Here is a 24,550-nt window from a genome sequence, read left to right on the forward strand (position 1 = left end):
AAGGGTTTGTCTCCTGCGTGGGAGGGAGGGCCGCCACCGGCGGGCTCCCTGATGTCCCCTGGAACGGGTAGCTTCCTGCCTGTTATGAGTTGAAGGTGGCAGCAGCAGAAGATTCTGCAGTAATTCTGTGACCATCTTTGAGCATCCTGTGGTTTGCGCGCGGCGTTTGCTGCGGGCTGGACTGTGGGGAACGGAGGAGGAACCCCGGGTGCTTGGCGCTGGCGTGAGGGCAGAGGACAGAAATGCTGGGAAACTAGGGATTGCTGCCAGCTGTACGCGGTGACGTCCTTATTCATCACGTGTCCCTTGAGACCCTCTGTGTTTGTAGGCGGTGGTGGACGTGAACATCCAGGACACAGACTCTCCCACTGTGTCCACCGACGTGAAACTGAAGTTGTATTTACTCCTCACACCGTGGTGTTTGTTATGGAGCAGCCCAGGTTTTACAAGTAGCAGTTTCGTTATCTGGAAACCATTGTAATTTAGTTCTTCATTGCCCAAAACCCCAAAACGAAACACCCTGCTCCGTGCCTAGTCATGTGCCCTCTGGTAAAGTGCAGCCTCCCCGTAGGAAGTCAGAGGGATGTGTCTGAGTCATGCGCACGGATCTTAGCTGTGACCTTGAGCAGACGGGCACACTGACCCCCAGTGGCCCAGTGACAGACCCCCCGCTTCTGGGAGAAGCCGTGTGGCCCCTGGGTGTACTCACCCCTGTTTATCACACGTGGCGTTTAGGCTCCGAGCCTCATAAATTCTGCGAGCGCCTGAAGAGGAGTATGAACTTCGTCTTAAAAAAGAAAACAAATCCCTGTTACCTGCCGTGAGCCATAAAGTGGAGCGGGACTGGGCGGCGACTCAACCCACACGGCAGGTTCCCAGGGCCTCAGTCCCGCTCACAGGACGTGTGTCCGCGTTTTCTGTCTCCCCGCCCGCTGCGCGTGGCTTGGCTTGGGGCTCAATGGCGTGGCACAGCCTATGTGGGATTTCCGGGTTTTTAGTTTAGAGGGATCTTTATTTTAAAAATATTTGTTTTATTTTTCAGTCACAGTGGATATGCACTAGCATATTAGTTTCTCACGTGTGCCGCGTAGCGGGCGTAGGGTTTTATTTTCTCCTGGTCACTGGTGGAGCCCGCAGAGGCCTAGTGGGGTGAAAAGGCCGCGCAAAGTGTGAGCCTTTCCTTAGAAATGTGGACTGTTACCTTGCAGCCGCGTAGAAAGCTTCAGGAGGTGCACCGTTGCTGGTTTTTGTCTAGCATTTGCCACTTAAGCAGTCCATCAGGGTGAACAGTAGTCATGCTGTTGGCGTGTTTCGTTGGGTCTGAGAGCGACTGGGAGGTTTTAACGGGGACGCAGCTCGTGTGTGTGGGCCCGTGCAACCCGCAGGGTTGGCAGGGCAGGGTGCTCTGCTCCCCACCGCTGCCCCCAGGGGAGTGCCGGCCGCCCAGCCGGTGAGGCGCCTGTCTAGCAGACCTGGAGCGGGGGCCGGATCTTTAAAGGACCAGCAGTTGCCCTCTGCGAGCCAGCGGGGCTGAGCCAGCGGGCCTGAGCCAGGTCCTTCCGCATTTGGAAGGCGACGGCGTCCTCTTCTGTCAAGCGGGACAGCAGCGGCCTCGCCCGCACCTCTTGCTTCCGTCCACCCTCTCCAGTCTTCTGTTTGCCCGACTTCTCCCTGATCTTCCGAGGGCTGGAAGACCTCACCAGACCCTTGCCTCCCGTCTGGTTAAGTCGCCCTACCCTGTGCTGCCGGCAGCACCCTGTGTACGAGAGTCCAAGGTCGCAGGAGGAGCTGCGGCCACCTGGATGTTGGGGCCTGTGTCCCGCGGAACTGGAAACCCGCGAGGGCAGGGGTGGTGCCTGCCCAGCCGGCCTCCCCATCCCGGGTGCCTGGTGCCGCTCTGGGCAGAGGGCTGGCCGTGAAATATCTGTGGAACAGGCGAGGCTGACACATTACAATTCCTAGCCCTTGCGATGATTTGTGGAAGGGCGGCTGCAGAACATTTGAAGTTGGGGCTGCTCTGGGAAGAGCTGGCGAGCCTTTCCTGCCCAAGGCCAGAAGTAAATATTTCAGGCCTTCGCTGCTGGTGCAGCTACTTCTTTCTGCCCCCAGCGCCCAAAGCTGCCGCCCCCGTGGGGTGGCCATGTGCGAGCTGGGTCTCGTCCCGGGGAGACTGTGGTCGTGGGCTCCGAAATTTGAATTCTGTGTAATTCTTGCATGTCATGAAATATTTTTGAGTGTTTCTCCCAACTATTTAAAAATGTAAGAACTGCTCTTGCTGAGGTTTGCAGACCTCTGGTCTGTGTGCTCACTATAGATTAAGATTGTGTTCTAGTTCTTTCCCAACAAAGGCATGTGTTCCTGCTTAAAAAGAAGAAAAAAAAAATAGTGTAAGATCAAAGAAAGTAATGACTAATTTCCTTATTTGGGTCCATTGCCCTCTGCGGGTCATGCCGGGGCCGGGGTTCATGCCGGGGTCAGGGGTCGTGCCAGGGTCAGGGGTCGTGCCAAGGCTGGCCAGGGCACAGCCCTGGATCGGGGCCGGGGTCGCAGTGAGTGTAGGGGAAGGTGGACGTGAGGAGAGGAAAGAAAGAAGAGAACCCGGTCACGAGTCCTGCTTCCTCCCCGATCCTTTTCTGTTGAAAGTCCTCCTGTGCTATTTTTACCTCTAATTCGGACACTTCCTTGTCCTCTTCGTAACCTACAAGAAATCGACCCAGTGAGCTGAGCACATTTGTAGGCTTGGGGGCCGACTCGGGGGCATCTGAGGACTCCGTGACTTGCCGTGCAGCCTAATGTTCGCTGAGTTGAGGGAGCTGACTGAGAGTGTCTTGGAAACGCCCATCCTAGGAGGAGGGGTTCACGCCCCCGTTGTTTAGGCTCATTTTTCCAAACCCGGGTGACTTTGCACGTTAGATGACGCAGGACGTCGGGGGCATTGCCTACTTGATGTAATTTTTCAAAGTGCCTGTTGCAGTAAACAAACTCTTCCCTCTGAATAATTCAGAGGGCCAAGCTTTGCGGTGGCCAGGCTTTGTGTACTTAGTGTATCAAGTAAACTTTGAATTGTATTGACAAAACTGGAGTTGCGACAACAAACAGTAATTGTCTTTCTTATCAGGGAAATCAAAACTGTCTATTGAATTATGGCGTCTCTATTATGTGGCTGTGTGAACTCACCGAGGTAATTCTTCCGAGGGCGATTAAATGTGATCATGAAGCCGTATAGATGAAAAAGCAAACAGATGGGAAATAAACAGCCAAAGTCATTATCGGCTGTACATTTATATTTCTCCATCACAACGTTTCCAGCACCTGCTGGTCCGGAGGAATCTGCTGGGGTCCTTGCCTGGGAGGCGATTCTTCCTAATGCCCTCGGATTGGTTCATCTGCCTTGATGTGACCGGAGGGCATTTCAGCAGCGTGGCCTCCCAGACCCTGTATGGAACCTCATGGTTTTATTGGTCTCTGATGGACGGAGAGGAAGAGAATGTTAGGTGGCAGGCATTCTGTTGCTGGGAAAGGCGATGGTAGACCCTTTAAAAAAGCCCCTCAAAGAAACAGAGGGAAGAGGTTACGGTTTGTGGAGAGAGTGCGTATCTCTAAATCCTGATGAAAATGTTCCCTTTACGGTGCTGGTTTTGTTTGCCTCTGCTCATCCTTTAAAACACAAACACCAAACAAAATCAATCAACCCGACAATAACAAGAAAACCGGCAGATTCGCAGTTGAACAGGGTTTGCAGGGTATCCCTGTCTGACTGGTGTATCATCGCCTTTCCTTGGTGCCCTCGGTGACCGCAGGTGGGGCGCCAAGGGCTCAGCGCCCCCGCCGAGACGCTGCAGGCGCGGTTCTGTGCAGGCCTGGTAAGGCCCTTCAGTTTAGAGTTCTGGGTGTGGATGCTGAGGAGCCCCGGGGGGGTGGGCAGCCAGGAGTGTGCTGGAGGCTGGGTGGGACGTCTGCTTATGGTCCCCTAGCTTCCTGCGAAGCAGCTCATGGGCACAAGCAGAGGAGGGGCTGAGTTGTTGTCGGGGCGAAGTTCCCTTTCCGTTTCTGGTGCAAGTGGTGTGATAGGTGCATTAGGGAGCAGGTTGCCTGATGTCACAATGGGAATAAGTCGTCAAAGACCTGCAAGCAATGGAGTCGAAGCGCAGCGGCCGACTCTGCTCCTCACGTCTCATTTGCAGGAAGTTGCTGTATTGGAATGAGCTGGCCCCCAGAGACCACTGTCTCTGGGAACCTGGGACCACTAATGGACCGAGAAATACCACCCTGCTGATTTTTTCTGTAAATACACTCAGCGTTACAAAAATTCATTAAAGGGTAACCCCGACCTGTCCTTCTGGGAAGCTTATTGTGGAACATGGAGGGTGGCTGATGATCGCCCTGGCCAGGTGCTTATTGAGAAGGCGTTTCATTCCAGAAAATACTTAAATAGGTTATGTGTTTCACAACCTCAATATTGATCCTTTAGTTTTCATGAGCACTTGTGATTTTAATTGCTATGCTAAAAAAACATTGATTTCCTTTTTTCTTCTTGAAATGATCGTTAAAAACAAACAAACAAAAGGTTTAATGCATTCTTTGAATCTGATTGCTTTACTTTCTTTGAAGGGCTAATTTTTCTGTGATCAGGAGTAGAGATCTGGAGGGATCAAACTGCCAGGGATCAAATAAACCCCAGCTCTGTCACTTATTGGTGACCTTTGGCAAGTCAACCCCTGTGTGCCTCAGTTCCTTTGTCTGTCAAATCGAGATGATAACAGTGGTATTGGCCATAGAGGGGAGTTAGCCTGTGCAAACACGTCCTAAGTTTATTTCAAGTGTTAATGGATTTTTGCTAAATTCACACATTCAGTAAATATTTACCAAGTGCCTACAAAACGCCAATCACTGGGTTCAGCTCAGGGATTCGATGTGGTTAGTACTAGGAGGGAGAAAGGACAATCAAAGAAGGCTTCCTGGAAGAAGCGGCATTTAGTAGGTGATTTGAAGAATAGGTAAGAATTGTTTTAATTTTTATTGATTGATTTTTAAAGAGAGAGAAGAAGGGAGAGAGAGGAAACATTGATTTGTCATTCCACTTATTTGTGCATTTAGTGGTTGATTCTTGTATGTACCTTCATTGGGGATTGAACCCACAGCCTTGGCATGTCAGGATGATGCTCTTACCAGCTGAGCTCCTGGCCAGGGCCAAGGATAGGTGTGAATTCATGAGATGAAGAGGGGTAGGCAGGAGAAGCACAAACGTATCCGAAGGTACGTGGAGTGACTGCGACTCTGAAGTTTGGTCTAGATCCTTCTGAGGGTGAGAGGAGGGAGCCAAGTCTGGATGAGGCAGGAGAGTGAAGCTGGGTCTTCGCAAGCCTCACCAAGGAACCTGGCGTGGTCCGCAGAGCAGTGAGCGGCCGCTGATGGCTGCACGGCCAGCGGGGACCACCACCAGGAGCCGTTGCAAAGGCTGGCAGCGAGGGCGGGGGGTGGGGGAGGCGGAGGCGGAGGCTGAGGGAGAGCAGGCGGGATCGGGGCCGCTGTCCCGGAGAGGCGTGACGCGGGTGATGCCGGCTGGAGTTGGGAGGGCGCGTGGACTTGAGAAATGGTCGGGGGACCGATGACGTGAGGCTGTGACTAGTTGGCTGTGGGGGGAGGGCCGGGAGGCATGTGCTTACGGTGCTGGGTGCTGCTGGTGTCCCGGACGGCTCCTGAGGACGAGCGGCTCCGTGCGGGCCGAGGCCTTGCCCGCGACCACGCTCAGGCCGTCTCTGCTGTGGGCTGGGCAGTCCCCTCTGCTCGGAAGGCGAAGGGGCAGACCCGTGGGCCGTTGGGCCGGCTGGGGCACAGCTTGTGCAGTTGGGAGGCAGGGACAGTGACAAAAGCTGGCACAAGGTGACTTAGGCAGGAGTCTGAAGGGTGAGAAGTAGCTGGGTCTCTGAACCCCAAGAGCGCCAGCCTGGGGGACCGAGAGGGAGGGAACCAGCCCAGGGAAGACTCCCTGCTGGGAGGAGGGAGTGGCCCGGACAGAGAAAGACAGAAGAGTGTCCTTTGTCTTGATGACTTTGACCCTGTGGAGTTGGAGCTGGGGTTGGGCTGGGAGGGAGGGAGCTGGGCAGAGGTGCGCGGCTTGATGGGGGCCCGGGGAGCGGAGACCGGGAGGTCAGGCTGGCTGGGTCATGAGAAGAGTCCCAGCGCCCTCAGTTCACCTCTGCCTGAGTCATCACGCGCTGCTTGACACAGGACACCAAGACTGTAATACCTCACCTTTAACCTTTGGTATCTCAGAGCTCTGGGGTCAGGAATCGGGGTGTGGCTTCGTGGGGCCCCCTACCTCTGGCTCCCTCAGGGCTGAGGTCCTGCAGGGCTCACCTGGCTCTGGCGGGGACCGGCCTGCTGGCTCACACGGTGGCCGCAGGGTCCTGGGCAGGGTCGCTCGGGGGCAGTAGCTGGAGGCGCAGGCAGCTTCTTGCCACATGGGCTGCGCTGCAGGGCATCTCGCGCTGCAGCAGCTGGATTTTATCAGCAACGTGAGCAAACAGGGAGACAGACAGACAGACAGACGGACGGACAGACCTCATAACCTAAGCACTGAAGGACCGTCCTGTTACCTGCCACAAGCTGTTGGCTGGATGTGGGCCAGCGGGTCGAGCCCACATTCAAGGGGAGGGACCACACAGGGCCCGAGCCCCAGGGGTGGGCAGCATGGTGGCCGTCTGGATGCCTGTCCATCCCAGGCTCTGAGCTCTGTGTCCTCACCCGTGGGACGTCCTGGCGACTCCGTCCCATCAGGCTGTCCGGGGGCCCAGCCCAGGACCCCACACGCGCTGTGGTGATGCACCGGACGCAGCAGCTCCCAGGGACCCTCTCAGGAAAGGCGGGGGGCAAGCACCCCACATTTCACAGGCGCTCTGACGGAAGGGAGATGCCCTTCTGGAAACAGGAAAGATTCTACCGTGGGATTCTGTCCGTCTGTTGGGGGCCAGCACACACACAAGTGGGGCTGGTGCTCGGGGAGGGGGAGCGTCGTGCCTCGTGAGGCGCAGGCGTGGCCGCCCGGGCCGCAGGTCCCGCCCTGGCCTGTGGGCCTGGAGTGGACAGCGGTGCTCCCTGAACGGGCACCCCGGCCCCGTTGCCCTTGGATGCTCTGGGGTCCCCCAGCTGTGCGAGCCCTGCCTATTCCTCATGAGGCTTTGCCCAGTGGACTGGTAGGGACCAGATGGGGCACTTTGGAGAGGTGTTGGCGCATGGCCTTAGGGCTCTGCTTTCCTGGCTGGGCGGTGGCTTCCACGCTGGGGGTCCTCAGACAAGTGACTTAACCTCTTGGGGTTTATTTTAAAGAGGTTGCTCTCCCTTCCTCCCCTCCCCACTCCCTCTCCCTCCCTCACTTCTTCAGTCTGTCGCTGGACCTCTGTTTGCCCCAGGAATCTGCAGAAGTTAGATTTTCCTTGGTGAGATTTATTGCATTTCCCTCTTTGTCAGGAAGATTGCCGCTTCTGCGTTGGTTCCAAGAAGCAGAGCCTGAGACGGGGCTCCTGGGCCGAGTGAGAGGCTCCCAGAGCACCGGGTGGGGGCACCGAGAGGGGCTGAGGGAAGTGGGCCAGACAGGGAGCAGCCTCAGCTGACACCGTGGTGGGAGGAACCCCTCGGATGTGGGATGTGACCCCTCCCCCACCAGCCAGGGCCTGTCTCCTGTGTTCTGTGTCAGCCAGTCCCTGGCTGTCGGCCAGCCTAGGGGGAACCTCCAAGGAAGTTCCCAGCCAGGTGGCCACAGCGGGCAGGGGGGGTGGACACCTGTCTCTGTAACTCCCTCCTCACACTCCGCCCCTGCCCACTGTATGTGGTGCCCTCTGCCCTTGCCTATCCCACAGGGGACCCCGTACCTCACAAGAAGGTGAGGCATAAGCTCAGGTACCAGAGACGTCCCTCCTCCAGCAGAGAGTTAGGCAACCCCAAGGACTGTCCTTCCAGAATGGGTCAAACAGATGACCAAAAATGAAGAAAGCCTTATGTCTCAAAGGCAGATTTTTATGGGGGGGGCGGGGGTGTATTCTAAAGTAGTGACGTGTCGCTCACATGTCGATGACGCTTTGAGCGGGTTTCCTGGGAAGAGGAGAGCCCTGAAACTTGGTGTTGGAACCTGGCTTTGCGGAGCCGCGCGTCGGCGCCTCGGAGCTGGGCCCCGGCCCCAGGCCTGGGAGGCGGGCGCTCCTCACTCCCGTGGGCCGGGCGGGGCTCCGCTGGCCGCGCACAGAGGGTCGTCAGCAGGCCACTGCCCTGCGTCCCATGGTTGCGTGTTACGAAGTGTGAGGACTCGGGTCCTGGACGCCCTTCGCAGTGTTCACGGGAGGGGTCCTGCCTGCTGGGCTGGGACACCTGCGGGATGGGCTGCCGCTTCCAGACTCTGCTTTTGGTTCAACAGCTTTGCTGAGACATTGTTCGTGCAAGTCCACGTGATAGTGACGTTACCGCCTCGTTAGCTTTTACAAGTGGTGGCTGTGTATTTTTAAGGTTACTTTTATTTAGAGGTTTTGAAGGTCTGTGTTTTTCACAGGGGCTACTTGTGCAAAGTTAGGGTTGGGAGAGAGGTAAGTGCAGAGTGGTGCTGGGTCATTAGAGAAAATGCCTGAGTGCACGTGGGGAGGGGGCGGGGGGCGGGGCTGACCGGTTCCTCCTGCTGCCGGAAGGGAGACAGAGCTGGAGCTGCAGCCCTGGCTCGGGGCGTGAGAGGGAAACCGTTCGCCCCCGTGTGCTCCCTTCCAGGGGGTCATTAAAACTCTAAAAAGAGACGGGGGGCTATAAGTTTGCTCAGCTGGGGGGACCACCGCTCCCTTAATAAGGTTAAAGGATTTCCAGCTTTCCTTAGCTTACGGATTAAAATACACTCAGTGTATTAAGTATTAAAAACTAGCATAGACAACAGAAACATGTACAGACATATAAGTATATAAACTATATATGAAACTGTGCACACACACATGCATACACACACCTACATATGTCCATATGTGCGGGCTAAACCTGCCTGACCCTCGAGGGTCAGGGACGGTGCTGTGAGGAGGGCCCGCCGCGGTCTCAGGTGGCGCGAGGGGCGGTGCCGGGGTCTGAGGCCGGCCGGGCCAGAGGCCCCGTTTCCCTGGAACCTTAGCCTCTTAGAATCTTAGCCACGATTCCGGAGTCCAGCTATTCTGCTACGATGAACCCCGAGCGGCCCGTTCCTTGTGCGTGTCTGGGCAGCTCTGGTCCTTTGGGCCCGCTCGTCCCCGCTCTCCCTCTCGCGGGGCCCTTGGCGCGCCTCTGGCTGGAGGGGCGGGGGTGTGGGCGGAGGGGGGCGGAGTGTTTGCAGCCAGCCAGCCGTTCAGCTCCCTTGACGGCCACCCAGGCCCGTCCGGCACCCGCACCCACCCTCCCAGCCCAGCGTTCCTTCCCCCTCATACCTTCCCCCGACCCTGGGACTTGGGGCACCCTGCTGAGTCTCGCCCACACCTGCCAGGCGGTGGTGTGGGTCCCACAGAGAGGGCGCGCTTCCCCTGTCCGGGGCCTCCCCCTTTCCTCCCTGCCTGGCGCCCTGGGACCCTTTGTTCTGTTTGTTCTGTTTGCTGGCCAGTCCCAGCTGCGTCCTGAAGGCGTGTGTTGCCTGGGCACTGGGCGCTGGGCCCCGGGGACATGAAGTTAACAGGCCCCACTGCTCTTCTGTTGCTGTCCCTGGGCAGGGTGCAGGCAGCCTCAGGGTGTTCCGGGAGCCACACAGGGCCTTCCTGAATTGCAGAAAGGTGCCCCCTTGGGGCCACATGCTGCTTGGCACGCAGGAGGTGGGCTGGCGCTCGGCGCCCACTTGCACCTTCGGGCCCTCTGCGCGGCTGGCCCCTGCCCAGCTGCACGCGGTGGCCGTCCTGGGCCGGCAAGCGAGGGCGGTTCCCATGACGGGGCCTGTCCTGGCGAAGCTCTTCTGTCCCTGGAGTATCTGTAGCCCCTGTGTCAGTGCAGAGGGGCAGGGCAGAGCTAGGACAGGGATGGGTCTCTCTGTGACAGGAGCGGGTGTGGGGAGTGTCCTTTTCGTGCCGTAACTATAAATTCACGTGAGACAGGACAGTGAGGGCATTTGACGGATGCTGGAAGCATCAGCAGGGGAAAAGGACCACGAGGGAATATTTTACCTCAATAGGACTTGGCGACAAGGTTTGCTTGGGACAGCCCTTGCGTGATGTCAGATGATATTTAGTGAGACTTTCGCTTTGACACCTTCCCCTCCGGTTTTATAAAGTGCGTCAGGAGTGCCAAGGGGAGCGAGCCAGGCAGGGAGAGCCGTGCCCCGCTGCCCGGCGCTCTGTCGCGACGCCTGCGCCCGAGGCAGGCGCTTGCCTCCAAAACCCGAAGTGCCCTGCCTCCCGAACCTGAGACTCTGTGCAGCCAGCGGCACATCTCCAGGCCTTGGTGGGTTCACCTGTGACATGAGGACGATGATAGTCCTGCCTGCCTTGCGAGGTTCTGTGATAATCATATTGGCCACCCTTGAGAAGCCTGCATCAAGGGCTCTTTGTGGCCGGGGTAGCTCTCGTGGCAGATCTTCCTGGTGGGGTCTTTTTTGGAGACCTGGCTTCCAATAGCGTTCAGTGGCAGGGAACCTGGGTCATGTCCATTTTCAGCCTGAGGGAGGTGGTTTGCAGTTGTGAGCTCTCAGCGTAGGCATCTTGCCTTGTTAGGCTCCACCTGCCCTTTCGTGCTCACCTGGGACCTTGGCCGAGGCGTCTTTCACCTCTGTTCCTCCTCGGCTGGCCCGGATGACCGACGGTCCTCGGGGTTCTGGGGAGCACCTACCTATGGAGAAGCTGAGGCAACCGGCGTGGACGGGCAGCTTCCCCTCCAGACTCTGAACACGCGTGGGATTAATGGAATTGCTCTTTCAGTATTCCTCAGGGGCTTCCTGGAGTGAGAGCTGGGGGCCTTTGACACTGTCCCCAGTTGGCACAGCCCCTTGCGGCACAGGGAGCTCGCGCTCGAGGAGGCCCGCGGAGTCCTCGTCTGTGACAGGCACTCTTCGTTGCCGGGCGCAGCGGCCCAGAGGCTGCTCTCTAGCCAGAGGTCATGTGACGCCCATACCCTCTGCCCCCGCCTTTGCCCATTTCTTTGTGCTGAGCTCATATGCAGAAGTGAGGATGTTGTTAGCACCCACATCATAGGGCTAGTGTGGGGTGAAATGGGGAAGTGCATGAAGCTGCAAGTGCACGGTCTGGTCTCAGTAAGAGTGAAAGTCAGGAGGGATTCTTGCCTTGGCACCGGCGGTGAAGGTGTGGCTGGCGGTGGCGGTGGCGGTGGTGACGCTTGAGCTGACGCAGGTGTGCTGGCGGTGCTGGTGATGGTTTCGGTGGTGGCGCGGGTGTTGGTGGTGATGGTGATGATGGCGGTGGTGGTGCTGCTGCGGCTGGTGCTGGGGATGCGATGGCCGTGGTGGCGGCGTTTGACTGCTGTCGCGGTCGGGATGGTGTTACTTTGGTGGCGGTAGTGACGACGGTGGCGGAGGCGGCGAGCACGCTTTTCTCACTGAGTGCCTGTGGGGCGCGGGCCTGGTGGGAGCAGTGTGAGGAGACTGTCCCTCGTTGGTGGGCGGGGTTTTCCCCGCTGAAGGGGATTTGCTGGGGGAAAGTGATGTTCCGATGTGTCGGGGTTGCAGGGCTGTTGTGGCGTCTCGGCGGCCAGCCGCGGCCCTGTCTAGGGCAGCTGCGGGCGAGTCGGATGGAGCCGCAGGGAACCGCCGGGGAATGAGTGTGTTCTGGTATCAAATCTGATGGCGCTTTAAAAGTTAAAAATGAACAAGACACAAGTAGCAGAGAAGTGGTCGATTTTTGCTCAGCGCGTTAATAAAAAATGACCGCGCGGGTCCTGTCTGTGGAGTATCATGGCGGACATGTTGCTGCCTGCGTTTTCTGGGGTGGAATCTCCCTGCCTCCCTTTTATCATCTTCTGCTTTTGTCCTGTTCAGCAACTACTCTATAAGCAAGCAAATAGGTTTTTATAGCCTCTTGCTAAGTATTTCTCATCTCTTGCTAAGTATTTCTACCACAGTGCAAAAGCAATTTTATTATGTGATGCTGTATTTTTATAGTCAATTGAAATGACTATTAAAATATAACATAGCTCTTCAGGCTCACAGGGCTCTGCTGCGGAAGCACTGCCCTTGCAAAACGCGGCCCCTGCGCCCTGGAAAGGGAACGCTCCCTGGGGCCGCGGCTGCGCAGGCCTGCGCCCGCGGCCGGCCCGCACCCTGCGCTGACGTCTCCCCCCTCCGCTCTTTTCTATTACGGTGAAATAGGCATCACGTAAAACATGCAGTTCTAGCCATTTTTAGGTGTCCAGTTCAGTGGCATTAAATACACTGTCATTGTTACTCTGCTGTGTCTCCAGAACGGTTTTGTCTCGTGGGCCTGAAACACTGTACCCGTTAAACACCAAGCCTCCACTCCTCACTCTTCCCTGCCCCTGGAAACCTCCGTTCTGCGTTCTGTCCCTCTTAATTTTACCACCAAGTGGGACCGTGCAGCATTTGCCATTTTGTGACGGCTTATTTCACCTGGCGTGACGTCCTCAAGGTTCGTGCGTGTCGTAGCGCGTGTCAGACCCTCATTCCTTTTGAAGACCGAGCAGCATTGCCCTGGGGGTGTGGAGCCCATTCCCTTTACCCCTCCTCCGCTGGCAGATTCTGAGACTCGGCCGCGGCCGCCTGCTGGCTGCGCCCGCCGTGCCGCTGTGAGCGCGGGCGTGCCGGTGTCTGGTCGCGTTCCTGCTGTCAGTTCTTTTGGCTCTGCACCCAGAGGTGGAACTGCTGGGTCATGTAGTAATTACATCAACTCCCCGAAGAACTGCTGGACTGCTTTCCACGGCGGCCGCACCACTTCACATTCCCCCGCCGCGCACCAGGGTTCGCGTTTTCTACATCTCTACCGACGCTTGTTATTTTCTGCTTTTTTTTTGGGGGGGGGGGGGGGAGGCTGATACCCATCCTAGTCGTCTCAAAAACTGAAATAATTTTCGAACAAGGGACTGCATATGAGTATTTTATTTGCATTGGGCCCTGAAAATTATGTAGCCGCTTCTGCTGGGTACTGATGCCTCCTCAGAGGTGTTGGGTGTTCTGTGGACACCCAGCCACGCTCAGGAGCCTGAAGGTCTGGCCAGGTGTGGGGTTAGAGACCCGATGGGGAAGACAGAGGCTGGGGCCCTGGGGCCTCAAGGCCACTCCTGGCGGGCCTGGGCCTGGGCCTGGGCCCAGGCAGAGGAGCCTCGCGAGCAGTGAACAGGCCGGTGGGGCCAGGCTCCCTCCGCCCGGCCTGGGGAAACTGCTGGATGTGCCGCCCTCCACGGAGCAGGTGCCTGATAAATATTTATCAAGTGGAGCCTGAAGAAGGGCCTCCCTCCGCTAGCTTCCCAGTCCGCGAGCAGCTCTTCTGAACACGCAGGGTGCGGTTGGCCTTTCCCTGTACGCGCCCCGATGCCGATCACACTGGCCCTGCATCCTTTCCGCCTTTGCACCCGCGCCTGATGGAGCCTGGCGCCCACAGGGACTGAAGTGCTGACTGAGCCAGTCGTTGACCACGTCCATAAGGGCAAGCATGGCTGCGGAACTATTGCTGGACTCCTAAATCCATTGGAAAACAGTGCAGTTTTGTTTGGGCCCGTGTCACGCTGGAAACGGAAGACTGGACTTCGCTGGCTAGACGACGTCTAATACCTCAGTTCTGACAGTCTCGCTGGGGGCCCGCCGTGGAGGCCCAGCCGCATGCCCAGAAGCAAAGCAGTTTCGCCTGGGCAGAGGGTGCCAAGGATCCTACGCAGGGCACCTGTCCGCTCATCACCTCATTAGCTCGCCCCGCACCCTCTGCTCCTGGGCCCTCTCTGCTCTCCCCTGCCAGGACAGGGCCAGCAGCTCTGCAAGAGCAAACAGCAGGGAGACGCTCGCCGCCGGTGGGGCCTGCTCACCGGGAGGTCTGGAAGCTGCTCCCAGGGTCCTAAGGTCAGGGCCAGCACCCGCCCCTCTCACAGGGCAGCTCCAGTGTTCCAGAAACCCCTGCGGAGGAGCGTGCCCCGGGGGGAAGCCTGTTCAGACGTTTTCAGACGTTTTGGTGCGCGCCAGATGCTAACTGCTGACGTGCTTCCCCACTGCCCAGACACGGCCCTCTTGTCCCCAGAGGGGAGAGGCAAAACCAGGTGGTTGCAGCAGCGTGGGCCTGGCCCCGAGGCACTGCGTGGGGAGCAGGGACATTTCCACATCTGTGGGTGGGGGGAGGAGAGCCCGTCACAGCGCAGCCTCGAAGGAGGGAGCCAAGGTCCTGACTTGGCCAGACCTGGGCCACTTGCCTCTGGGGTTTTGGGTTTATATGAGCACTCAGCTCCCTCCCAGGGTGGGAGTGATGTGGGAAGGTGTTCGTACAGGTGATGTGTGACCTGGAGCGCCAAGCCAGGTGAAGGGGGGGACGCAGGGGGCTTCCATGCAGAAGTGTGCCTGGGCATGTGGCCCTGGAGGGGGAGGAGCGTGGGTGGCTCTGGAGTTCTGTTGCCTGGGGACTCCTCTGCTCACATCTACATAATGACAGAGGCTTCCCCCTGGGTTGATGGCTCACTTTATTTGTGAATTTTGTATATATGCACTTTTTCTTTGCCATTAAGAAAAACACATTTACACGTTTTGCTTTGCCCTTCCTGGTCTCTGTTAGTTGCCATTCAGGTTAGAGTGGATGGTTTGAAAGGAGAGCAGAGAGAGGCCTTGCATTCGGCAGAACGATCCCCTGAGACTTTTCGCTGACGCCCAGTAAGAGACACTGGGGGACGTGACAAAGGACCTTATCCTTTAGTATCACAAAAAACTGGATCTCAGCCCTGAGCCTTCTGTACGTTTTCCTCCGTGTGTCCCCGGGCCTGGCTGGCCTCCCTTCCGTGAGCTCTCAGGCCTGCGCCTGTGTTCACTGTGTCCTTTAGGGAGAACCTGTTGGACCAGTGAGGGCAGGTGTGGGTCCTGGCCTTGTTTATAGCAGAGAAAGGAAGGCCTGCGTCCGATCAGTCAGTCTGCAGGCCCTGGCTGCCCAGGGGCCTCCCCGGGACCAGCCCCGGTTTGTGGAGTCCACCGCTCTCACGTGTCCCGCTGGCCTGCCGTTCTGCTCTGCAGAGGCTCCTCCAGCTGGCCAGTGGGGGTGGGGTTTGCTGGCCCAGCCCCCAAGGTCACAGTGAAGGGCGCCTGGCTGGGGGTGGGGGCTGGGGTTCTGGCTATTTACCTAGTATCGGTTTTCCTAAATAGCAATAGCCTTTCTGCCTTGAGAAAGATGATTAAAAGAGATGAAATCTTTTCCCCTATCTCGTCTTAACACCTCTTTGCTGCTGAACAAAATTAAATGCAAAAAAAGATACTTCTCAGGTCACCTAATAAGTCTTTGCTTATTCGTGGGTGGATTTGCAAAGACTGTCCACAGTGAAGTCGACAGCTTTCTATCCCAGCACGGACTTTAGGACAGACAAAAAGTGTTGAAAAGAGGAGTCTTATTTTTCCTGCCATTGGAAAAAAAAATAAAGCCCCCATTCATCCACAGCCCAGTATATTGCCTAAGCAACCTGCACGTTTAGGGCACTTTTGACCTTTTGGACTAGATAGAAATGAGATAGTTGCTAGCCAGCTGTGCATAAGGCAGGCATGCAGTGGTATTTTATTCTGAAGAAAGATATTAAAATATCTTTGAATTGTGTCCATCACGTCTATTAGAATTTGATAAAAGACTCTCTTGTATATTTCTTTTCATACCCTTATCTTTACCATCCCTCCCACCTGTTTCCATCCAAAAGGCAAAAAGAAATATTGAATGACAGATGAGGGTTCTATATCTTGCCATGCCCGGCTCCGCTCTTTAATTATTTAGATGGGTTCCTTGATGGGAACATCCCAGTGCTGCATGGCTCCTGCCTCAGGGGTTTTATTGGCAGAGAAACAAACTCTGTGTTCCTTAGAAAGCTGGGAACCCAGCAGACATAACTCTGCGGGTTTAAAAGTGGCATCCTTGTTAGAAATGGGGGCATTCAAGGTACCAGAGGTATCCTTTGGCCTTGCGCCCACCACCCCGAGCTTCCCCTGGCTTCAGCCTGATGCGTGGGACCCGGTAAGGGAAGCTCTAAACCTGCGGGAGTTTGCATGTGGACCCACTGCGTGTTTCACAGCTCACAGTCAAGAGAGGTGCTAAATCCATGGGGAACTTTCCACATTTACTTTACTGGCCTTTACTTTTATTCATCACATCTTTTTTTTTTTTTAAAGTTGTTTTTTTTTTTTCAAGATTTTATTTATTTTTAGACAGAGGGGAAGGGAGGAAGAGAGGGAGAGGAACATAGATGTGTGGTGGCCTCTCACACGCCCCCTAGTGGGGACCGGGCCTGCAACCCAGGCATGTGCTCTGACTGGGAACTGAACTGGCGACCCTTTGGTTCGTAGGTTGGTGCTCAGTCCACTGGGCCACACCAGCCAGGGCGGTCGCATCTTTTTTATTATTTTAATGGTTCTGTGCCATTAAGCCCCTTCGCATTGCTGTGCACCCATCAGCAACGTCCGCCCCCAGAATTTTTTCATCTTCCCCACTGGAACTCTCCCCCCATTAAGTATGCGCTCCCCACCGCCCCTCCCCCAGCCCTTGGCAGTCACCGTTCTACTTCCTGTTTCTGTGACTATGACTATTCTAGTACCAGTTATTCATGGAATTTTACAGTATCTGGCCTTCTGTGTCTGGCTCATTTCATTTAGCATCATGTCTTCAAGGGAGCCGGGGTCAGAATCCCTTCCTCTTGGTGAGGCCGAATCACTTTTCCTTGTATGCGTGGCCATACTTGGCTGATACATTCATCTGTTGCTGGACACTTGGGTTGCTTCCGCTGTTCAGCTCCTGTGAGTAATGCTGCTGTGAACATGGGGGTACAAATATCTGTTCTTCAAGTCCCTGCATTCCGTGCTTTTGGCCGTGTACCCGGGAAGGAGGCATATAATCTGATTTATTCTACACTGTGTTCCCTGACTGTGCCAGCCTGGTCGTTCCTCAGAGACCAGGCTGTGGGCGGGCTTGGCTCCCTGGGGCTGTGCGGCGCTCAGCTCGCCTCTCTCACACCAGCACCGGCTCCGTGCTGGACCGGAGCAGGGGGCGGGCGGGCTCCTGAGGGTGTTCCTGGCACAGACTAGATCTGCGTGTTTATGGAAGGTGAGGGCAGCGGACGAGCACCCCTGCCGCGGGGAGCCCTGGGCAGCCCGCGCTCCGGAAGGGCGCGGCGCATGCCTCGGAGCACCTGGGTCCAGCGGAAGGCGAGAGGGAGGGAGCGAGACCGCAGACAGGACGGTTCATTTTCACACGGTGACTTTTTAAAAGAATTAATCCTCTCTTACATCGCTCCTGGAGATCGGGGAGTCGTGCTTCAAGAGGACAGGCTGTGGGGCAGGGAAGTGGAGCTGAGTGGATTTCCAGGAGTGGGGTGCCGTCAGGAGGCTTTGAACCTGAGCGCAGATGGCAGATCAACGCACTGCATGGAAGAGACCCAACCAGAGCCTGGAAGCCAGCATTGTGTCTCTTTCTTGTGGACGAAATAAATCTGGGCCTCCTAGATCTTTCTCTAAAGGGCAAGATCGTTCTGAAGAGGCACAAATGATTCCGTGTTGGCTGGTGCTCACAAAAGGGCGGGATGTTTTGTGATCTGGTTAGATGCAGTGCCTTTTTATCGAGAGTCTGCAAGGCATGGCGCTAGCTACTGTGGAAAAGCTGATGATTAATAAATATTTGCGTCCTCTAAGGGGTTTGGTCTAGAGGGACGTAGAGATAAGCGACCCTCCAAGGCTGTGCGATGTCACAGAGCTGATAGGAAAGGTCAGCAGCAGGCAGTTCATTCAGGCATGTGTGTAGTTGTTTCTGCGGGGCGGGGGCGGGGGCAGGGGGAAGAGAAAGACTTCAAGAGGGATCTGGAGAAGGATGTGAAATTAAAGACAGGCCCTGCAGACCAGTGGTGTCTCCAGGGGTGCAGGGGGAGGGGCCTTCCCAGGGGCGGGGCCCCTGCGGCCGGCCCGGGGGTGGGGGGGGGTGCGGTGGCAGGAGGACGAGGTTGGGAAGGTGGGTTGGTGTCCGATCGCAGCGGACGTCCCGTGCTCTGCTGGGGGGGTTTAGCTGTTGTTCAGAAAGGGCAGCAGTGCGGGGATCCGGAGGAAGATGGAAGGAGGGTGGCTCTGGCGGTGGACGGGAAAGAGAATTTACTCAGGTAATATGAATTCAGCTGGGCGAGGACTCGGGCCGGGCAGAGGGGTGGTGCAGACGGCCTGGGGGAAACCCCGCGGCCCCCGGGCTGCAGAGTCCCCGTGCCGCCTTGAGCGAGTCCACTCCGCTCTGTAGGACTCTGTCCGATGGGTTTATGGCTCACGGTGGAGTTTTCCCTCATGTCAGAGCAGTCAAGTAGGTTTTATTGTCTTTCTCTGCATGGGAGTTTCATTTCCTCAAATCCTTTTTCCGGACCAGTTGGGACGATCATGTGATTGAAAATTTTTTTTACTCTGTGAACGTGGTGCACCACACTGATAGGCTACGGATGCTACTCCCACCTCGCCCTTCTGGAATTGCCCCAGCGTGGGTTCTTCTGCGTAAGGAACGAGCAGCCCCGGGCACTGTGCTTCGCACACCGGTGGGCTTCCGGAATGCGCGCCGGCCTGCCTGCCAGCGTCTCCAGGCTGGTCGTTGGCATGTGCCATCAGGAAGTCAGTTTGAGGCGCCAAGATGCAGGCCAAGGGTTGGAGACAGGACCGTGCAGGGCTGTCGTGGTGGCCCTTGAGCCCGTGGCCTCTGGCTCCGCACGGCCCCTCCGCCGGCCGCTCCCACGTGGGCTGACTCCGAGCCGCCGGAGACCCCGACGTGGGGATGGGAAAAAGCCCTGCCCACTCACGGGACTGTTGTGAGGATGAGTGTGAACGTGCGAAGCACTTATCTCAGTGCCCAGCACACAGACTGTAGCCAGTCAATGCCAGCCAGTAGCACGCAGCAGCAGCAGCAGCTTCGCCCTCATCCCCCCTTGTCACCGTCCCCACCATCGTGGCCACCACCACCGTCACCGTAGTCACCGTCACCATCAGTGCCATCCTCGTACCCACCACCGCCCTCAGCAGCACTGCCGCCATCGTCACCGTAGTCGCCGTCACTGGCATTGTTACCATCGTACTCACCACCATCCCCGGCCTTATCGCCATCAGCTCTGTCTCCCTGACCCTCCTGCTCAGCACCGCCATCGCCGCCGCCACCGGCGTCCCGGCACCCTTCCGTCAGTCGCCGCAGCTTCGCTCACGGCATCCGCACTGTCGACAGCGCGGGGGGCACGCGGGAGCCCTCCTCTCGGGCGGGTCCCCACGGCGGGCACCTGGCTCCGACGGGTCTGTGGCCGAAGGCCCCCCATTCTTGGGTGACAGAAACGTGAGAAAGATGCAGAACATTTGTCTTCAACAAACCCATGCATATTCAGTGTAAAAGGCTACGCTTATTCTGGCTGTTTGACCTTTCAAAGCTGCCCCTTCCTGGGGAGCGCGGGCAGGACAGGAAATTGCGTAAGCGCCTCCTGCTTCATGAAGGATGAAGACGGATGGCACCTGAGTTTTAAATGTCTTTACGTGGCACAAGCACCGCGATGGCAGCCTCACTGCCAGTCTCCCGATTTGTCTTCTTTATTTTTCCGATCAGTTACGATCCGAGAATCAGCTCCACCAGAAAACACAGTCACCGCGTGGCCATCCGCGTCTTTGGAGACAGCGGCATTCACCGCTCCCCACCCCGCCTCCCCGCCCCGCCTGGTGGGCTGTAGGTCTAACACACTGCTCCTCCTCAACCCCGCTGTCCTCCTGACAGCCTGGCCAGAGGCGGCAGCACACACAGGCCTGGGGCTCTCAGTCCCGGACTGCACGGTCCCTCCAGCGTGCTGCTCATGGGAAAAGGGAAACGGGAAAGGATGCAGAGGTAGACCCGCACGGAGGTTCTTCTCCAGGATGGGGTGGGTTTTTTCTATTTCTATTCCAGCCGGCCCGCAGTCAGGAGATAAACCACAGAACACCACGGTCGTGTGGTTTTTCACTCACGTCCCCGCGTGCGTTTCCTGTCGCTGTCACAGAAACCTGCCAGCGTAGGGGCTTCGAGCAGCACACATGTGCAGACTCGCAGTTCCGGGGTCGGAAGCCTTGGACTCGAGGTGCGGGTGGGGCTGCCGCTTCCAGCCTCTGGGCGCCCGCGGCCCTCGGCTCCCAGCCCCTTGCGGGCTCACCTGGACTTCGGCTGCTATGTCCCGTCCCCTCTCCGACCCTGACCCTCCTCTCTCCCTCTCCCGCAGACCCTTGCGAGTAACGTTGGGCCCACGTGGATAACTTAGAATTATTAGCATCCTCTCCTCCAGTCCCTTTACCTACTCGCACCTACCTGTCAGGTGCTACCCTGACAGCGTCTGGGGGACTTTGGGGGCCCAAGTTCTATCTACCACCCTTCCCTCCTCCCTCCCACTCTCTCATCCGATAATCTGACAAAGCTGAGTCTCTGGGTTTGGCTTTATCACAGGGGTCCTTAGGCAGTGCCTCTTGGAAGGACCGAAGGCTGGCCGCGGGCAGCCGGTGGGGTGGCCTCCTCAGCTTGCCGTGTCATTTGGGGTTACAGAGCTAAACCCTCAGGCCCTTTTTTCCTTCACCCAGGAAATCAGGGGTGTTTAAAGCTCATTTCGTAGTGAAATTGGAAGTCTCTGTAGCCACAGATGAGACGTTCTCAACTGCTTTTGTTCACCTGCCTCAGTGAGGGAGAGGCGGGCGCTCAAAGGCGTCAGCGTGTGTGCCTCACGGAGTGTGTGTGTAGTGGGCGTGTTCATTTTATGCCGTTTTTGTTATTTGTGGCGTGTTTAACTTCTCCGCCTCTGTAACGGAATTGGCCCCCTGGCAGGAGGCTGTGCAGAACTGTGAGAAATGGTTCCGCCAGGCGGCGGGAGGCGGCCGTGCGGCCTGGGAGAGGCCCGCATGTGCCCGGAGCATCTGGTACCTCGTGCGGTCTTGTCTTGTTCCAGACTCGCTAAATAAACCTAAAATGCTAAATAAACCTAAATAACTGCTCATACCCATTGAGGTCAGCTGAGGACATTAAGTTTTTGTGAAAAGTAGGAAAATACCTGCAGAAGTGGAATTTTCTCCCTCTATACGGCTTTCGGTGTAGCAGACCCTGCGAACGTGGGGTGGTGTGCTTGCTCTGACCTCTTCGGCAGGACCCTGGTAGCCACGGGAGTCCGTACGGCCGTAGAAACTAGGTGTCCCCGGCCAGGACAGGAGCCTTCCTCACCCACCGAGAGTTCGTTCCCTGCTACGCCCAGTGCGCCCTGCTGCCAGACCCGCCAGTGGCGCTGCTTTAGGACGCGGCGTGCACACGCAGCCCTCTGAGGTGCAGGTGTCCGTAGCCGTATTTCACAGACCGGGGGGCAGGTGGCCCAGAGGGTGGGTCGTGTGCTGGGGTCACCAGGGTGTCATGGGCACAGGCGCTTCGCGGAACGTTGTCTGGCTCCGGAGTCCGCGACCGTGACAGCCCGAGAGGCTTCCAGGGCCTGACGCCTGGGCTGCTGTCTCAGTCGAGGGGCTCCGTCACGGGGCTGACAACGGGGAGCACGTCGCTCTGGTGCTGGGGGTGGTTGGAGAAGGGGGTCGACAGAGCACACTTACCTGGACTTGGCTTTCCGGAGGAGGCGGTACGCGGGCGGGCCGGTTGGCAGGGGCGGGTACGTGCCGGTCCTGCAGGTGTGGGACGCGTTGGCTTCCTTCTTTCAGGATGAAGCTGGGCCAGGGCCCGGGAGTGGGTGGAGGGAGGGAAGACGAGGGGTCGGTGCTGGAGGGCCCGCTGAGCTTGCGGGGGAGTTTGCACGAGATGCGATCAAGGAGAATTTCAGAGACGGACACAGTGAAGGGGCCACTTAAGGATAGCCTAGTCTGGCAGGACGTTCAGCACGGATGGACAGGAAGTTGACCAGGCATTGGGAGACGAGTTTTACGTGGCATATGATGACATCTTTTTAGGTAGAATCCATTGGGGAGGAGGGACATCACCGTATCTGTACTTTTTAAAAAAATTGAGAGTGGGTTAATGGAATAATTTTCGGGTCTCAGACGCTTTCTGACATGTTTTTTTATTTTTCCGTGCTGTGGCAGTTCTTTTATCCCATAATGTTTGAGCACAGCATGGCCTTAATTTGATGGTGTCACTTGATTAGGTGCCCATCTCAGACGAGTAGGATCTGATTTATGTTGGCATAAGGATTTGGGATTTCACCCATTTGTCGAGGATTGCCAGTTTTAAGGTTTTCTTCTTCATGCTGGACCTATTTTTGCATATTTGATTGTAACATAGCTTTTTGGCTTCATGTCAACATTGGTTATATGATTTTTAAAAATGTGTATTTACTGATTTTATTGTATTTTTTCGATTACCATTTATCCCCCTTATACCTCCCCACCCGAAATCCCCGCCCTGTAGTCCGTGTCCCTGAGCCCTTTTTCCTTTTGGCTCGATCCCGCCCCCCCGCCCCCCGCCCCCCCACAATAGCCGTCGTCCTGCTCTGTCCAGGAGTCTGTCCCCATTTTCCTTGTCAGTTCAGTCTGTTCATGGGATTCCACCTCCGAGTGGTATCACGTGGTGTTTGTCGTTCTCTGACGGGCTTATTTCACTTGGCATAATGTTCTCCAGGTCCATCCGTGCTGTCGCGAAGGTTAATTTTTTTTCTTTTTTACAGCCGAGTAGTATTCCACCGTGTAAATGTCCCATGGTTGTTTTATCCACTCATCTACTGATGGGCCCTTGAGCTGCGTCCATATCTTGGTGATTGTAAATAACGCTGCAATGAACATAGGGGTACTTATGTTCTTTCGAATTAGTGTGTTGGGTTTCCTGGAATATATTCCCAGAAGTGGGATCGCTGGGTCATTTGTAAGGAAACTCCGTACTGCTTTGCACAGTGGCTGCACCAATTTGAATTCCCGCCAACAGTGCACTAGGGTTCCTTTTTCTCCGCATCCTGGTCAGCACTTGTTTGTTGATTTATTGATAAAAGCCTTCTGACAGGTGTGAGGTGATATCTCATTGTGGTTTTAATTTGCATTTCTCTGATGATTAGTGACTGAGCATCTTTTCATATTTTTATTGGCTGTCTGTATGTCCTCTCTGGAGAAGTGTGTAGTCAGGTCCTTTGCCCATTTTTTAATTGGATTGTTTGTTTTTTTGGTGTTGAGTTTTCTAAGTTTTTTATAAGTTTTGGATATTAATCCCTTATTGGCAAATATGTTCTTCCAACCCGTGGGCTGTCTTTTTATTTTTTTAAAAGCCAGTTTGGTTTCCTGAAAGTTTTTATTTCATGTGTGATTGATTCATAGTTAGGAAGAAGTCATCAAATGAAAAAAAATCTATTCCTGAAAATATAGTATATGAAGTGATCATTACAATGTTAACGGTATCCTCAGTTTTCTTCCTATTATAAATGTTATTCAGCCACAAAAAGAATAAAGTCCTGATACCAGGTACAATGTGTATGAACCTTGAAAATGTTATGTTAAGTGAAAGAAGCCAGACACAAAGTGACAGTATTGTGTGATTCCACTGAGACCGGGGAGCTGGAGTCAGCAGATCCGCAGAGACAGGAAGTCGGTTCGGGTTATCGGGCTGGGGAGCGATTGCTTGCTCAGTGGGCGTGGGGTCCCTGTTGGAGCAATGAAAGAGTTTTGGGAATCGATAGCAGTGACGGTAGCGCAGCATTTGAGTGTAACTAATGCCACTAAACTGTCCTCTTAAAGACCGTCAGAAAGGCAAATTTCACATCATATACATTTTACCACAATAAAAAAAAAATCACTTGTGGTTGTCTGGTCTCCTGAGTAGTTATAAATTTCTTCTACTTAAACGATGACCCTTCTATGTGTGTCTTGAAAGAAAGGGCGGCTTCTGCGAGTATGAGAGAAAATGGCCCAGGCAGAGACTGCGTGCACTTCCACGTTAAAAAACGAGCCGAAACCAGCAGCATCAGTCTTTTCCCTCCACTGACCTCTCCTTCTCGTCTTTTCTCCTTCACAGCCTTTTATAACTACGACGCCAGGGGTGTGGACGAACTTTCTTTACAAATCGGAGACACTGTGCACATCCTGGAAACATACGAAGGTGCGTATGCGTGCTGGTGCCTTTCCTCTTGCTGTTCTGGGCAGCGAGCTCGCTTTCTCAGTGCCCGGCGGGGCGGGCGGAGCGGGCCCTGGATGGCAGCTCTTGTGCTCACTGCTCTCCTTTCTGCTGCGGCCGATTTGCTTGCTTGATGAGGGCCTTGCCCGGGAGGGCGGTGCCGAGGCTGTGCACTGCCTCACGAAGGCCTTACGAGGGTGAACTTACAGCCCAAAATCCATTTTCTTAACCCTAGGATGTTCTATTACAAAAGCTGTTCCATGAAGAAAAAACAACCTGATTCCTTTTTCACAATTGTATGTAAACCCTGATTGTTAACAACTGACTATTTGAGAAAAAGTTTCAAAAAT

At 55.8% G+C, this 24,550-nt stretch overlaps 1 protein-coding gene across 1 annotated transcript in view; it reads left to right on the forward strand.

Annotated features, from left to right (window-relative positions):
- DOCK1 (dedicator of cytokinesis 1) overlaps positions 1–24,550 on the forward strand; it is a 383,329-nt gene that overhangs the window by 19,904 nt on the left and 338,875 nt on the right. Inside the window, exon 2 of the mRNA XM_054581689.1 lies at positions 24,102–24,185. Coding sequence (XP_054437664.1) covers positions 24,102–24,185 — 84 coding nt within the window. The remainder of the gene's footprint in view (positions 1–24,101; positions 24,186–24,550) is intronic.

This window comes from Pteronotus mesoamericanus, unplaced genomic scaffold (genome assembly GCF_021234165.1).
Source record: "Pteronotus mesoamericanus isolate MK-2021 breed Mesoamerican mustached bat unplaced genomic scaffold, CSHL_Meso_final contig_657, whole genome shotgun sequence".
NCBI lineage: Eukaryota > Metazoa > Chordata > Mammalia > Chiroptera > Mormoopidae > Pteronotus > Pteronotus mesoamericanus.